Source organism: Chiloscyllium plagiosum, unplaced genomic scaffold (assembly GCF_037043375.1).
Source record: "Chiloscyllium plagiosum isolate Xiang-an unplaced genomic scaffold, Cpla_swu_hap1 HiC_scaffold_1, whole genome shotgun sequence".
Taxonomy (NCBI): Eukaryota; Metazoa; Chordata; class Chondrichthyes; order Orectolobiformes; family Hemiscylliidae; genus Chiloscyllium; species Chiloscyllium plagiosum.
In genome coordinates, this window is record NW_028270139.1 from 33,284,758 (window position 1) to 33,301,786 (window position 17,029).

At 39.5% G+C, this 17,029-nt stretch overlaps 1 protein-coding gene across 3 annotated transcripts in view; it reads left to right on the forward strand.

Annotated features, from left to right (window-relative positions):
* The window catches only part of fras1 (Fraser extracellular matrix complex subunit 1), a 446,490-nt gene that overhangs the window by 163,508 nt on the left and 265,953 nt on the right, over positions 1–17,029 (forward strand). For all 3 annotated transcript variants that reach the window (XM_043696280.2, XM_043696287.2, XM_087985787.1), the window contains exons 3-5: positions 7,506–7,613; positions 9,753–9,845; positions 15,191–15,350. In XM_043696280.2, coding sequence (XP_043552215.2) covers positions 7,506–7,613; positions 9,753–9,845; positions 15,191–15,350 — 361 coding nt within the window. The remainder of the gene's footprint in view (positions 1–7,505; positions 7,614–9,752; positions 9,846–15,190; positions 15,351–17,029) is intronic.

The window sequence follows — 17,029 nt, forward strand, 5'->3', positions numbered from 1 at the left end:
TGTAGCACCTTGTCGAAGGCCTTCTGGAAATCCAAATAGATCACGTCCACTGGCTCTCCATTATCCAACTTATTCATTATCTCCTCAAAGAAGTCTAACAGATTTGTCAAGTATGATCTCCCTTTTACAAAGCTGTTCTGACTCAGCCCTATTTTACAATGCACTTCCAAGTACTCTGCAATCTCAACCATAAGAATGGACTCTAAAATCTTAGCAATGATTGAGGTTAGAATAACTGGCCTATAATTTCCTGTCTTCTGCCTCCTTCCCTTTTCCAACAGGCGTATTAAATTCACCATTTTCCAATCCATTGGAACCCTCCCTGACTCCAGTGATTCGTGAAAGATCACCACCAATGCCTCTGCAATCTCATCTGCTATCTTCTTCAGAAGTCTGGGATGCAGTCCCATCTGTTTCGGTGATTGATGAACCTTCAGACCATTCAGCTTCCACAGCACTGTCTCTTCAGTGATGGCTACTACATGCACCTGTAACTCTCTTGAAGTTCTGATAGCCTTCACTTTGGTAGTAAACATTAAAAAAAAGAACGTGTTTAAAAAGTCACAAAACTTGTAAATGTTGATTTTCAGAGGGCCTTGGGTGTACTTGTACACAAAACATAGAACGTTGGTGTATAGATAAAGGAGGTAAAAACAATGACTGCAGATGCTGGAAACCAGATTCTGGATTAGTGGTGCTGGAAGAGCACAGCAGTTCAGGCAGCATCCGAGGAGCAGTAAAATCTTTTACTGCTCCTCGGATGCTGCTTGAACTGCTATAGGTAAAGGAGCAATTAGGAATTGGCATATTGACCTCTACTGAGTTTAAGAGTACAAGAAGGACGAGGTCATGTTATGATTATATAGGCATTTAATGAGGCTGTTCCTGAAATACAGTATGCAGTTTTGGTCTCCATATTAAAGGAAAAATAAGTTTGCATTAAAGGCAATTCATTGAATATTTAATTGATTGGGCAGCCCTCTGATCTCGGGAACCAATTATGAAAAGCTGTCTCAATACAGCCTCGACCTTCTGGAGTTTAGAAGCATGTCAGGAGATCACATTGAGATGGAACAAGATGCTGAAAAGTAGATGTCGAAATTTTGTTTCCACAGACGAGAGAATGAATGACCTCAGAGCAGAGTCTCATGAAAAGAGACTGCTCATTTTGGACTAAGAGAAGGACTTGTTGAAGTTCAGTAACCCAGTGAGTTAATAATGCAGCCTGATGTAATATATTTAATGCTGAGATCGACAGATTTCTTTAATCCTAAAGGAATCAAGAGTATGGAGCAGTGCACTTATACAGCCAAAGTTCAGCCATGGTTACATTAAAGATCATCACAGGCTTGAGGGGCTGTATGAAGTTTTTTTAAAGTGGCATATGTTATTTGTCAAGTGTCATAATCATTAAACCTTTGTGATCATTTGATAATGAGTCAATGGTGTAAAGCATGATATCAATTGGCTCTTACCTTTGCACTGTCAGCACCTGTCCGAGTATTACATTTAAAGGACAGAACACTTCCTGAAATTTACATTTTATGTCGCTGAAAATGCATCCAGGTTAAAATTCAATTCAGTAATCTGGCTTCTCTGTTTCGTCGAGAGTCAGTGCCACTCGTTTGGTTTATGACACCATTGCAAATCAGTGGTGGCAGTTCTATTTTGTAGTGACTGTGAAAGGTCGATGTAATCTATAGGTCTAGTTTCCAGGTGGCTGCCTGTTACTTTCGATAGCTCGAAATAAGGCAGCAATTCTGGCAGTTAAAAACAAAGCATTTGTCCAAATCTCTGTGGGGCCGTTATAAACAAAAAATGAGTTCTTCATACATCTAGCTGAACAACTGAGGCATACGTGGATGAGGATTGTTTATATTCATTATTATTTTTTGAATTATAAAATTTAATTTATTATGAAAAGGAATTTAATTTATTATGAAAAAGTGAAGCTAAAATTCAGTGTCATGTACAATGAGTTTTACGAATTGGCATAACTGATGTACCTGTCAGTTTGCAGCAGTTGAATTTTACCTGCAATTAACCTGCTGTAAGTACACAAGTAGCCTATGAGTTTGTAAAGTGGGCCTTGCTGTTTGACACAGGTTTTTAACTGGTTCGTAATTTGCAGAACATGCTGGAAGTGTTAACTACTCAGAGCATGCACTGGATTGCACACTTGCTATGTTTTGTGTATGCAGTGTACGAGCAGGAACTATCAACAGGAATTGGGAAATGTGTGGCTGAAAAACCAAGACAATGTGTAATTAGCTAGAGTGAAAAGCTGAGCTCGATCCAGGAACTGGATTTCCCTTTCTTCTCTTGTTTATTCTCAGTGGAAGTATTTTTGAGGTGCTCATTTATTCAGCGTCAAACCTAAATTATGTTTTAAATTAGGAAAACAAATATTTTTTCCACCTTTGGGCTCACTATCATTTAGAAAAGAACCTTAGAGAGAAGAAAGCTGATATAAGGGTACTTCGTACAATTGAAGAGACATAAAAATGCCATTCACGCCATCATGTTTATGCTGGTTGTATGAAAAAAACTGTCATGCTTAGTAGCGAACAGTCATCCCACACCTCCACTTTTTTGGTCCATAAACACATTCTATGTTCCACTATATTCTTGTCCAATTTCTTTTGAAATTTACTTATGGAATTGTCCCTCACCATTTTTTCAGTTACTGTTCAGAACCTGACAACTCTGAGTGAAAGCATTCGTTTCAAAAGTCCCTGGGGATATTTTGTCAGTTATTTTAGCATTTGACATCTATTGATCCAATCGGCAGAGGGAACAGCCTTTTTCTATCCGAATAAGTCTTCCATCAATTCATCTCAACCTTTACCGATTTGAGCAAAGCAATTCTAAATTTCTTCCTCTCATTATAATTGAAGTCCCTCATAGAATCATAGAATAGAATTATAGAATAGAATCATAGAATCCCTACAATGTGGAAGCAGGCCATTCAGCCCACAGAGTCCACACCATCCCATCCAGCCCCAGCTCCTACCCTATCCGTATAATTCTGCATTTCTCATGGCTAATCCACTTAATCTGCACATCCTGGACCCTATAGGCAACTTAGCGTCATGGTGGTAAGCCTTCTCTGGACTCGTTATAAGGCTTTTACATCTTTCCTGAAGTGTGGTATTCAGAATTGTCAGCAATATTCCAGCCAAGGCCAACCAGTAAATTGTGAAATTTTAGCATATATCAATTTTTAAGCCCAACAAACATATTTATGAATTACAACTTGTCCTTCAAACCTTTTGTTCATGGACACACAAGTTCACCTCTGTCTACCTAAATTTTACAAATATGTACCATTTATAGCATATTATTTTTCAATATTAATCTTCCCTAAGTGCATCTCTTCACAGTTCTTGGCATTGAGTTCCATCTGTCATGTTTTAGTCCTTTTACAAAACCATCTGTTATCCTCTAATCTATGACAATTTTTATGGTTGTCTGTTGTGTTGTCAATTTGTATACCATCTTAAAATGTTAAAATGTTGCTCACGACATCTAAGTATCTGCCTTTTACAGAAATTGAACAGAGACAAACTGAATCTAGGATAATAGCACTGGAAATCACCAAGTCTGAAAGCATCCATTGACCAGTGTCCTCTGCATCCTAATTCTCAGCCAATACTGTATCCATTTAGTCATGATCCCTGTACAGCCTGTGAGCTTTTAAAAAGAGATTTCAACTTCTCAAGAAATGTTGAAAGGATTACACAAGATTTCATGTTTTAAGACTTTTACTGTAACACACAAGTCTATTTAAATAAAATGTTCCCAGCAACGAGCCGCTCACAATGCTTAAGTCAAATAGATTCAGTTCCTGAACCATCTAAAATATGCTTCTAATTTTGAATTATAATACAATCCTTAATAAATGCTGCCACATCCTCAATTTTCTTCTCATTCATTTCTGAAGATTAGTAAACAAATATTAAAAACCCTTTCTTGGTTCCTCCATTTCTTCTTTAATGCATTCGTATCATAATCCCAACTTGTCACCTATCGTATTAGATCTGCTATCTATTCCGTTTAATCTTCATTATTATCTTTCTTATTTTCCTCCACCTGGTCCTTGCATTTTATTTTAAAATTCTTAATTCACTGCTGTTTATGTCTGTCTGTCCTTTGATCTTCTTGTTGCTCCATTTTGTTATTTTCTGGGTTCCTTCAAAATTGCTGTGAAAAAAATTAGAATCAACAAAATTGAAAAGTCATTTATCTGTTGTGAAAAAAGATTTAATTTCTGCATTAATACCTTTATATATTGATACAGTAATAACAGTGTGTGGATTTCACGAGCGTAATAGTCTTTCCTTACACTGGCATTTTTTAATACCTTCGGATTGTGTGTCTCTTAATACCCACTCTATACCAAACAAAATAAGATATTGAATAAATTCCACAACATCATGGCTGTTTTACAATCACTTAATGTATTTTTTCTCTGCTCTCATAAATGATATTTCAGGAAAAGGAGAACATTACACTGGCAGGAATGTCACAGATGTATGACAAGTGATAGAACATAAGCAAACATTTACCAACACTGTTATTTTCTTTGAAGTCAATACGAATAAAAATTGGAAGGGATGTAAATGGGACAGTCCATTCCAAATGTTCACAATCTTGAGAATGAAATTGTTCTCTCAGCTGCGTGCTTAACCTCCTTCTTTTGAGCTTCATCATAAGTTATTTGTCATGCTGAGGATGGTGGTCTTGGGGTTGTGTGGATATTTTCAAACCATCTCTGGAGTAGGCAGGTCTTGAACCTGAGCCTTCTGTTTCAGATACAGGGACACCGCACTGTACCATAAAAGCCTAACATGTCGTCGTTGAGTATCATGGACATCTGAGTAAAATTGCTTCCACTTGATTAATCACTTGGCCAGAAACTTGCAGAAGCAATATCCTAGTTCGTTGCTGTAACTGTGCTGGGAGATCAGTGAAAAGCTTGGAGAAATCTAGGGCAGCACAGTGGCTCAGTGGTTAGCACTGCTGCCTCACAGCATTAGACCCAAGTTCAATTCTAGCCTCGGGTGACTGTGTGGAGTTTGCACATTCTCCGTGTCTGCGTGGGTTTCCTCCGAGTGCTTCGGTTTCCTCTCACAGCCCAAAGATGTACAGGTTAGGTGAACTGGCGATGCTAAATTGCCCATAGTGTTCAGGGATGTGTAGGTTAGGTGCATTAGTCGGGGGAAGCGAAGAGTAATAGGGTGGGGGAATGGGCCTGGATGAGATAATCTTCAGAGGGTCAGTGTGGACTTGTTGGGCTAAATGGCCTGTTTCCACACTAGGGATTCTGTGACTCGATGAAATAATGTACATAATCATTTCTCAAGAGTTTCTGCTCATGCATTGATAGGTAATTTGATGAACCCCATGTGTATGGTGCCAAGTATCAAATGGGTAATGATTTTCTGCACCATTTTTTTAGCGTCTTCATGTCCTTCCTGTGATAGTATTAACCAGGAATGCATGCAGTATTCCAGATGAAGGTGCAGTTTTGTACAGGTTCACCATCCTTGAGTTGGTTTTCTGTACAATTCAAAATTACATTTGCTTTACTTATAATCACTGCCATTTGCTAGGGAGTTAGATTAGATTACAGTGTGGAAACAGGCCCTTTGGCCCAACAAGTCCACACCGACCCGCCGAAGCGAAACCCACCCATACCCCTTACCTAACACTACGGGCAATTTAGTATGGCCAATTCACCTGACCCTGCACATCTTTGGACTGTGGGAGGAAACCGGAGCACCCGGAGGAAACCCACGCAGACACGGGGAGAACGTGCAAACTCCACACAGTCAGTCGCCTGAGTCGGGAATTGAACCCGGATCTCTAGCGCTGTGAGGCAGCAGTGCTAACCACTGTGCCACCGTGCCGCCCACATGTTTCCTTCTTTTTCTTAACCAAGCCGCCCACAATGAGTTACAATGAGCAGTCCACCAAACACCATCCTCCCCCATAAATTTTTGATGTGCTCTATCTCGTACAGGTTATTCTGCTAGAAGTGGCAGTTGCGTTCCTCTGCAACCTCATACTATATAAAATCGCGTTATGGAAAACTGCAATAGAAAATTACGCTGTGGAAAATTGCTCTGGCCATTCAGTAGAAAGTTGCATTATCGAAACGTTGTCCACAATTTGTCATTTGTGTTAGAGCAAATTCTGATTGATGAAATGTGCGTCATAGCGGTACGACCTGGAGATTAACACTGTTTAGTTTATAGTTTATAGTTTGAACACTCATTCACCATCCCTAGACTATTCAATGTGTACTTAGTGACACCAAAAGTAATTGACAATGCGGTTTCCCATTCTCTTAGCTCATTTTGTCCCTAATCAATCTAACTCTGATTATTTTCAATTCCTCAACTTCCTGTCTCCCCAAATGCCTGCTCATATGTTGCTTCCCATTTTTTTCTTTGTTTTTCTTTGTTTTTTCCTTAACTTCCACATTATCTGTCCTTGTCTCTCTTGCTCTTATTTAACTTACTTTCTCCATTCCATTTTGCCTGTTACCCTTTTCATTTCTCCTCCAGCTCACCTTGTGCTGCTGCTGTTTTTCCTGAGTCCCTGAATTGACCCTTGAGTGGGAATTCCTGGGCGGCACGGTGGCACTGTGGTTCGCACTGCTGCCTCACAGCGCCAGAGACCCGGGTTCAATTCCCGCCTCAGGCGACTGACTGTGTGGAGTTTGCACAATCTCCCCGTGTCTGCGTGGGTTTCCTCCGGGTGCTCCGGTTTCCTCCCACAGTCCAAAGATGTGCAGGTCAGGTGAATTAGCCATGCTAAATTGCCCGCAGTGTTAGGTAAGGGGTAGATGTAGGGGTATGGGTGGGTTGCGCTTCGGCAGGGCAGTGTGGACTTGTTGGGCCGAAGGGCCTGTTTCCACACTGTAATGTAATCTAATCTAATCTAATCTAATCTAATCTAATCTAATCTAATCTAATCTAATCATAACCTGAAGGATGCTGAAATAATTTCAACCCACAGTGGCAGAAATGGCATTGCTGGCTGAATACCCTTGATCTGTTATGTCAAAATGTAGTTGAGAGCACAGCACAGCAGGTCTGGCAGCATCCGAGGAGCAGGAGAATTGATGTTTCAGGGATAAGCCCTTCATCGGGGATCACTTTCACCTATGTCAAAATGTAGCCTGGAACTCAAAATGCTGATTGGTTAATGTGCAGAGTATTGTGAAGTTGATATCATGTAAATCCAAAAAGTAGGAGAAAGTGAGGACTGCAGATGCTGGAGATCAGAGCTGAAAATGTGTTGCTGGAAAAGCGCAGCAGGTCCGGCAACATCCAAGGAGCAGGAGAATCGACGTTTTTGGCATGAGCCCTTATTCAGGAATCCTGAAGAAGAACACATTTTCAAATCCAAAAAGTAGTCAAAGCTACATAATTCAATCCAAGAAAATTGACCTCTTGAATGTGACATCTGTTCTATTGTTTTTTTTTCCCCTGCAGAATAATACTGTTTGGAAGCCAAACTCTTGCCAAGATTGCAGCTGTCATAGTGATATTGTCCTGTGCGAGTTTACCCAGTGTCGGAACCCTCAGTGTGATTCTCAGAAGGTAATTATGTAGTTATGCATTGTCATACCTTTGAAATGGTTGATGTACAGTGATAACCTAGGATAAGGAAGCTAATGGTCTATAAATTTGCAGAATTATTAGAACGTGCCTTACATTGTTTAAAAATATGCATTGTACCTGGATAAGTATGTTTCACTTCCCATCATTTATGTCTTTGCGATCTGAGAATCTGCTCTGTAATGGAAATGGATCATGAGCCATTGATCTCCGTTTCTAACAGGTTACCCGGTTGTGGCAGTGTCAGTCTGTCAGTGTAACTTGGTTGGGTGCCAACGGTATTTTGTTTTCATCTTGGGCACTTACTAGAAGAATTGAATGTAAAATGTGGCACTCATGAGCTGACTGAAACACCAGCTGGATTACTAGCTTAGAGATTTAATATTTCAGACCCTATAAACTACAGTTACATTCCTAAGATAATATATACGTTAGTTTCTTTCTGGTATCCAAAAGCCAGGATGATGGGCAGGAGGGTCAAAAGAATTTCCCCTTATGGGAAAGCCACCAACTCCCTCCTCACCTCGTCCACACCCCCTGCGCTCCATCCACCCTCCTCACCCTGTCCACCTTCTGCGCACTGTCCATCCTCAGTGCCCCGTCCACCCTCTGCACCCCCTCCGTGCCCCGTGCCCTCTCCGCGCCACGTCCCCCTTCTGCGCCCTGACCACACTCCATGCCAGTCGAGTTTCACTTACTCTCTCAGGTGCATGTTTGTACTGAAGAGAACTTTGACACGTCTGAGCCCTCTTTGCAAATCAATAGCTTTATGTCATTTGGAAGGAGACCTCAACCTAAAGCAGGAAAGCAAATAAAAATCTAGACCAGAGTCTTGTCAGTTATGGTTATTGTCCACAAGATAAATGGTTGTTGCAATGTGGCAGGGGTCACAGAATTCTTTTTCCATTTAGACTTGTAGTGATTGGAACCATGTTGGAACCTAGTTGTGAGAGTTCCCGGATTGGCCCAGATTAACAATCCATAAGGAGCCCTGGCTGACAGAAAGAAACAGGAGTGTCAGAGAGCCTCCTCACTTTACGGACTGACTCTGAGTTAGCTGGCCAGAATCCACATGCACTTGTAAATAAAGGGTGACTTGGTGACGAGATACTGGTCTCTGTGCAGTTATTTCAAAACTGATTGTTGGACATGACTAAATTTAATGCAGGGTTTGTACCGTGCTCTAGAATTGCCAGCATGTCATTCCCTATGCATGAAATAAAAATCCGTGCTGGGGAGAAACTAATATTTATTCAACAGAACAAAGCTGCCAGACAAGGGAACTGAAATCATGCCTTGAGGTAAAACAGGAAATAATGTGACACCACTCTTGCAGACATATGTGACAAATTATAGAATTAAGGTATTTGTGATGTGGTGCTTGAATAAGGAATAGTTGTCTGGTATACCATTTAAGTTTCTTGAAAATGCCTTTGTAAGAAGAGGCTGCTTGTGTTCTTTCTATTTTATGGCTCACAATCATAGAATCTTAAAATAAGGGCCTGGGTTCAATTCCAGCCTTAGGTGACTGTATATTGGAGTTTTGCATGTTTTCCAGTGTCTGCATGGATTTTCTCCCACAGTCCAAAGATATGCAGGTTAGGTGAGTTAGCCAAGCTAAGTTGCCCTGTAGAGTCCCTGCAGGCTCAGTGGGTTAACTACAGTAAATGCGTGGATAGGTGGGTTTGGGGTGGGATGTTCTTTGGAAGGTCAGTACATGCTTGATGAGCTGAATGGCCTATATCTGCATTGTAGAGATTCTGTGATTTTATTGTATGTCAAAATATTCTCTCTCGCAACAACCAGCGTCTCGACGGGAATAATATGTCACTTCAACATTAGTGATGTGTGTACATGATCAACATTTTGATTTACTAAAATCTTTAATGACAATATTTGAAAGTATTGTGTGATACGACCGTGCTACTTACAACCTTTGCTTTTTAGGAATTGCAAGTTTATCTAGAATGTATCATGAAAGTGGTGCAAAGAAGTAATTTAAAAACTGTTACTAAGCTGTTACGCAAGTATTGTCTTTTAACTGTAAAAGACTATCTTGGAGTATTGTTCTACTTTTAACTTTTATGTGCAATATTTTATATTTGTCCTTACTGTTGTCAGGGTGAAGTCTTCAAAATAAGTCCAAACAATTGCTGCCCTGAATGTGCCCTGAGGACCCAAAGCTTCTGTGAATATGAAGGACAAGTTCATGGGGTAAGCATTCACATATCCTGAGATGTGTTCATGGTAAAACAAAAAATATTTTGAACAGAAGAAACATTTAAAATATATATTGCATCAATATTCTCTTTGTGTGCATTTTAGTGAAAAAAATATCTATTGCCATTTATCATAACCATTCATGGTATTGCACCATGTCTGGAAGATAATTTACCTTATTGGCTTTAATTTAAGATTTTTTTTATGAGAGTCATGGAGTTGTACAGCAGAGAACAGACCTTTTCAGTCCAACTCGTCCATGCTGACCAGATATCTTAAATTCATCTAATCCCATATCCCTCTAAACATTTCATGTGCCTTCCAGATGCCTTTTCAATGTTGTAATTGTACCAGTCTTCATCACTTCTTTTAGCAGTTCATTCTGTACATGCACCACCTTTGCATGAAAAGTTACCCCTTAGACTCCTTTTCTATCTTCCTGCATTCACCTTAAACCTATGCCCCCTAGTTTTGAACTTAGGTACCTTGGGAAAAAGACCTTGGCTATTCACCCTGTTCATGCCCTGCATGATTGTATAAACCTCTATAAGGTCACCCTTCAAGCTCTCATGCTCCAGCAAAAATAGCCATAACCTATTCACCCTCTCTCTATAGTTCAAAACCTAAATCTTTTAAATCTTTTCTGAAACTTTTCAAGCGTAACAACATTTTTCCTTTAGCAAGGAGACCAGAATTGAACACTTTTTTCCAAAACTGGTCTAACCGATGTCCTGTATAGTGGCAACATTACCTCCCAAATCCTATACTCAGTGTACCAACCAATAACAGCAGGCATACCAAACACCTCCTTCACTATCCTATCTGCCTATGACTCCATCTTCAAGGAACTATGAACCTGCACTTCAAGGTTCTCGGCAACTCTCCCCAGTACCCTACCCTTAGGTGTATAAGTCCTGCCCTAATTTGCCTTTCTAAATGCAGTACCCTCACATTTATTGAAATTAAACTCCATTTGCCAGCCTTTGGCCCATCCGATCAAGGTCCCATTGTACTCCGAGATAACCTTTTTTGCTGCCCACTACATCCACAATTTTGGTGTTATCTTCAAACTTACTAATCGTTCCTCCTATATTCACATCCAAATCATTTATATAAATGACTCAAGCAGTGGACTCAACACTGGTCATTGGTACACTGATGGTCACAGGTTTGCAGTCTGAAAATCAACCCTCCGCCATCCCCTTCTGTCTCTCCTGCCTTCAAGCCAACTTTGTATCCAAATCTTCCTGGACCCCGTGTAATTAAATCCTACCAGGCGAAACCTTGTTGAATTCTTAAGACTCAGTTCATAACTGTAAGCGAAATCCTCAAATCTGTCAGACGCTGTTTTTACATTTCTCAATAACATAAAGAATTTATTAATGTATTCAATAGAGGATTTTAGACATCAGGCATGAGGAAATGGCAGGTGAGCAAAATTTGTTGCATCTGAGGAGTTGGGCAGTACTGTGCTAATCTTAAAGGAACATGTGTTGAAATGATGAGATCTTGGGCTGACCAAAGCATTGTCGAAGCTTTCAGCAGCAACTCTGCTTTGGCAGAGGCTGAACCAGGAAATGTCCAAAGATAGAGTCATTGTTTATTTGATAGAGACAATGTGGTCAAGAATTCAGCTAAGGATTAAATATTTTGTCGAGTTGTAAACATTCTGGTGGTCGAGGAATGAGATGGCATTGATGGTGAGGCAGTGGAGTTTGTGGTATGTTCAAAAGTTGCTGGAAATTATGGCTTCTGTATGACTTTCAGATCGTCAGATCACTAACCTTGGAACAGTTCTCATAAAATGGTCAAGAGAGTTGGTGGGGTGGTTGATACTTTCTGTCTGTTTGTAAATGATGTTACCAAGGAGAAGCGTGAAGATTCTATTATGCACTCTTTCAATTTTAAAATTTTTTTTTTTCTGTGGGATAAAGACTAAAGACATATTCACATCTATTTTTATCTTATTAGATATCCCAAATGCATTGCCATTCATTAAATGTTTTTGGTGTGTCTTCACTGTTTTCACAAGGTCCCACCTTGTGAAAGATAATGGTCAGAAAATCTATGTCTATGATATGCTTGAATAAGAAAAAACTGGCCTAGTTGTAATGGAGAATATCCCTTCCTTCTGTTTTTTGAAATTGCATCAGGAATCTTTTACACTCACTAGTGAGGGCAGATGGGACCTTGCTTAGTGTCTCATCCAAAAGATTCCACCTCTGACAGTACAGCATTGTCCCAGGATTGCCATGGGCTGTCAAGCTAATTCTGTGAACTCGTAGTATTCACACTCTATTTTGTGGCCTCATTTGTCTGGTGGGCACCTGAGATGAACTTTCTCCAAATGGAGCTACGATTTAATTTGAATTTTTAAAAGTGTGATTCATTCCCTTAACTTGTCAAGAGTGTGGCAGGGTCAGCAATAGAATCATAGAATCATTATGGTGTAGAAGCATGTCATTCAGCCCCTCAAGCCTGTGCCAGCTCTCTGAGGATTTTAATTTAGTGCCAGCTGCCAAATAACATTTCCCCCCGTGATCCAGCTTGCTGTTTCTCTTTAATTAACTATCCAATGCCCTCGTGAATGTCTCAGTCTAACCTGTATCCACTGTTTCCTGAAAGTATGCACCAAACTTGATGGTTCGCTGTGTAACAAAAAAGCTTTTCTTATCTTATATTTGCTTCTTTTGCAGAACGTGGTAAGACTGTGCCTTCTGGTTCCTAATCCTTTAACAAGCAGTAATAGTTTCTCCCAATTTACACTCTTTAGGTACTCTAAGATATTGAAAACTATGATCAGACCTCCCCTCTGCCCTCTCATCTCCAAGGAAGGCAGTCCCAAATTTTCCAATATATCCTCATAATGAAAGTGTCTCATCCTTGAAATCATTCTCTTAAGCCTCTTGTGACTTGCTCGAATGCATTCACATCATTCATGAAGTTTGGTACTTAGAACTGCATATAATACTCAAGCTAAAGTCTAATTAGTATCCTATTGGAGTTCTTCATACTCTTCCTGCTGTTGTACGGTCTGTCCTTACGTAGGAAGCCTGCAAAACATTATATTTTTTTAAGCAGATCTCGTAACCTATCCTTTTACCTTTAGTGACTTACGCATCTATATGCTTAGGTCTCTCTGGTCCTGTCCACCCTATAGGAAAGTATCCTTTACTTTATATTGCCTCTTCATGCCAAAGTGCATCATCTCACACTACTCTTGATTGAACTTCATCTGTCACCTATGTGCCCACATGTTGAGTGCTTGTAAAGTTTCATATTGTTCACAGCTTCATTTACAAGATACTTTTACATGTTTTGTGTTGACCGCAAACATTGACATTTTCACCTGCGCACCAAAATCTAGATCATAGTATGCAGCAGAGAAAGTATTATACTGCATGTGTTACTGTAGCTTGAATCATACCCATTCACAACTTGAAAAATACTACATAGGAAATTATGCTGAGTACACACTACAGAGATAGTAGAATCATTGCTAGTAATGTTACAAGGATCTTTAGATTCCGGAAAAGTAGTACATTAGCATGGATAGAGGATTGACTAACCAATAGAAAATAGAGTTGGGATAAAAGGAACAATTTCCGAATAACTACCTGTGACTGGTGGAGTGCCACATTATGTGCAACATAGATTAATGCCTTGGATGAGTGAAGTGAGCATATTAATAGTTTGCAGATAACATAAAATAAATGGGAAGGGGAGTGGTGAAGGTGATGTAACTTACAGATGTCTGCAGATAGTGAATAGGGAAACATCTTGGTAGATAATGTGGGCAAATGTGATAGTGGCAGGAAGAATAGAGGAGTTGAATATTCTTTAACGGAGAAATACTGCAGAAAGCCACAGCATGAAGAGATTTGGGGACCCTTGTGCATAAATCACAAAAACCTAGCAGTGTTCAGCAGGTAATAGGAAAGGCCGATGGAACATTGGCTTTTAATTCAAAGTGAGTGGAACATAAAAAGAGATCATTCGTCAAAACTCTCAACAAATAGTCAGACCACTTCTCAAATATTGTGACTAGTTTTGGTCCGTTTATCTGAGGAAAGAGATACTTGCATTGGAGGCCATCTAGAGAAAGCTCCTAAGATTGATCCCGAACATGGAAAGATTTTTGTGTAAGGAAGCATTGAATAGTTTGGTCTTTACTCATTGGAGTTTAGAACAACGAAATGTGACCTTATTGACAGAAAAATTCTTAGGGAGCTTAACACTATAGATGCTGACAGATCGTTTGTCCTTTTGGGAGGTCTAGGACATTAATTTCAGTATTTAAAATTGAGACTTGGAGAATTCCTTATGTCAATGGTGTGAATCTATGGAATTCTTTAGCACAGAGGGCTTTCAAGGCTGGGTCATTAAGTATATTCAAGATGCCTTATCATTTTATAAACTAAAAAGGAGAATTCTTCAACCTTACTCAAAAAATAGCTTGCTCTCCTCTACCAGTCAATATTTGCTTCTCCTATGTCAATTCAGAAATTAAAATTTTTCTCAATTACTTATGGCGGCCTAATAGAACAATTCCAGTTTTTTCTTGAGATTTTTAAAACAAAAGTCCACTCTGATGAGTGATCATTAATCTGAAATGTTAACTTTTGATTCTTTCTCCATAGATGTTCCCTCAATTGCCAATTATTTCCAGCCTCTTGTTTTTATTTTTAATAAATGTAGAGCTCTATTTTATATTCACATGCAATAGCTCAATAAAAAACAACCAGAAGCCACTTTGGTTTGATAAACAGAAGAAATCATAATTAATAAAGTAAATAGTGCTGATGGATGTATTGCAAGAAGCAAATCATTATATAAATTGGACAATAATATAACTCTTGCAATGTTACAACTTCATACCAATCTGTTCCAGAGGTTTCACTGCTTCATGTTTTGGTTTGTTGTCATTTCGAAAACAGGCAATTACTATTCTGTGCTGTCACCTTCATGACACAACAGACTTGAGCATTGTAGGCATTTCGCAACTGCGTTTACTGCCTTGTCACACCTTCAATAATTGTGTTACGTTTTTTGCTTATTGGGAACTGTGTACAAATCGGTGTTTTGTATTCCACCCATTGTAAAATTAACTTTCAAAAATAAGACTTAGATGACAACAATCATGAAAGCAATATCAAAATGACGACAGAGGAGCCTATTGTTGAAGTGTGGCGACTGTATTAGAAAAGCACAGAACATCAATCAAACTTCTAAGTTAAATATGCAAATATTAGCAAGTGCTTTTTAAATTGATTTTTACCAGCTATTTGTTGTTACTTAGAAGTGATGATGCTTGCTCTTTCTGCTTTTAATGTTTGCAGCATGAGACAGAGTGGATGACCTCAAGGTGTACTATTTGCTCCTGCGCCAACAAGAAAGTTGAATGTGGCCCAAAATATTGTCCCTCCATTACCTGTGGGAGAGGAGAAATTGAGTACACCCCAGAAGGAGACTGCTGTCCAAAGTGTGTCAAAACTGGAGGTAGGACAGCAAACTTTACTGCTGCTTCTGTGCATCTGTTGGACATTACATATCATATAGAAACAAAGAAACTGTACAGGACAGAAGTAGGTCATGTTCGAACCATGTTGTCAAGTTTGTTTTATGGTTTATTTTGTTTTTGATGTTAACTCATTAATACTGGAAAAAAAATGTAGGCTAGATGAAGAATTCATTGAATATTTTCATGCCAGTTTCTAGACTAACATAATACGGCAGCAGGACTGGTGAATTTAAACCTAGTTTTGACCAACAAGGTTGATTAATTACTGATCTCCTAGTGAAAGTTCTCCAAGGGGGCAGTTAGGTGCTAGTGATGCATTAGCAAGCATTTAGTAGGATGATAAGCACAGATATATTCCAAATAAGAAAAAGTTTAGGACAGACCAGCCATCCATGGTCAACTGAAACTTTCAAGGATAGTGTCAAACACAAAGAAAAGGAACATAATTGTGCAAAAAGAGGTGGCAGGTCAGCAGATTGGACATAATATTAAAAAGAACAAAGAAGGTTTACAAAATTGAGGGGCATGGATAGGGTAAATAGGCAAAATTGAAAATGTGTTGCTGGAGAAGCGCATCAGGTCAGGCAGCATCCAGGGAACAGGAGAATCGACGTTTCGGGCATAAGCCCTTCTTCAGGAATGATTCTTCAGGAATGATTCCTGAAGAAGGGCTTATGCCCGAAATGTCGATTCTCCTGTTCCCTGGATGCTGCCTGACCTGCTGCGCTTCTCCAGCAACACATTTTCAGCTCTGATCTCCAGCATCTGCAGACCTCACTTTCTCCATAAATAGGCAAAGTCTTTTCCTGGGGTCGGGGAGTCCAGAACAAGAAGGCATAGGTTTAGGGTGAGAGGGGAAAGATATAAAAGAGACCTAAGGGGCAACTTTTTCACACACAGGATGGTTACGGGTATGGAATTAGCTGCGATAGGAAGTGGTCGAGGCTGGTACAATTGCAACATTTAAGAGGCATTTGGATGGATATATGAATAGGATGGGTTTGGAGGGATATGGGCCATGTGCTGGCAGGTGGGACTAGATTGGGTTTGGGATATCTGGTCAGCATGGACGGGTTGGACCGAAGGGTCTGTTTCCATGCTGTAAATCTCTATGACTCTGACTCCATAGCTACTAAAATATGAATAAAAAATGAAAATTTAGTGTATGAGAGAAATTTAGCCAAAAATACAAAGGAGCAGAAATGTTTTGTCAGATATTTAAAAAGAAAAGAGGTAATGAAGTAAATGTTGAGTCCATAGAAAATAAAGCTGGGGGGGTTACTTACAGAGAATAAAGAGATGGCAGGTGAATTGAACAGGTAAGTTGCATTGGTCTTCACAAGAGAAGATAGAAGAAACATCCCAGAATTAGCTGTAATCAGGAATTGAAAAGCAGTGAGGAACTCAAGGAAATGATAATATTCAGAGAGTAGCAGGGAAGTTGTACTCAGTAAACTGTTGGAACTGCGAGTTGATAAGTGCTCGGGTCCTGATGGATTCCATCCTTGAGTCTTACATGAAGTAGTTAGTGAGGTAATTGATGTGTTAGTTTTAATTTTCCAAAACTCAACAGATTTGGGGAAAGTTGCTTGAGATTGGAAAGTAGCTAATGTAAACATCTTATTCAGAAAGGGAGGTAATCAGAAAGCAAGAAACT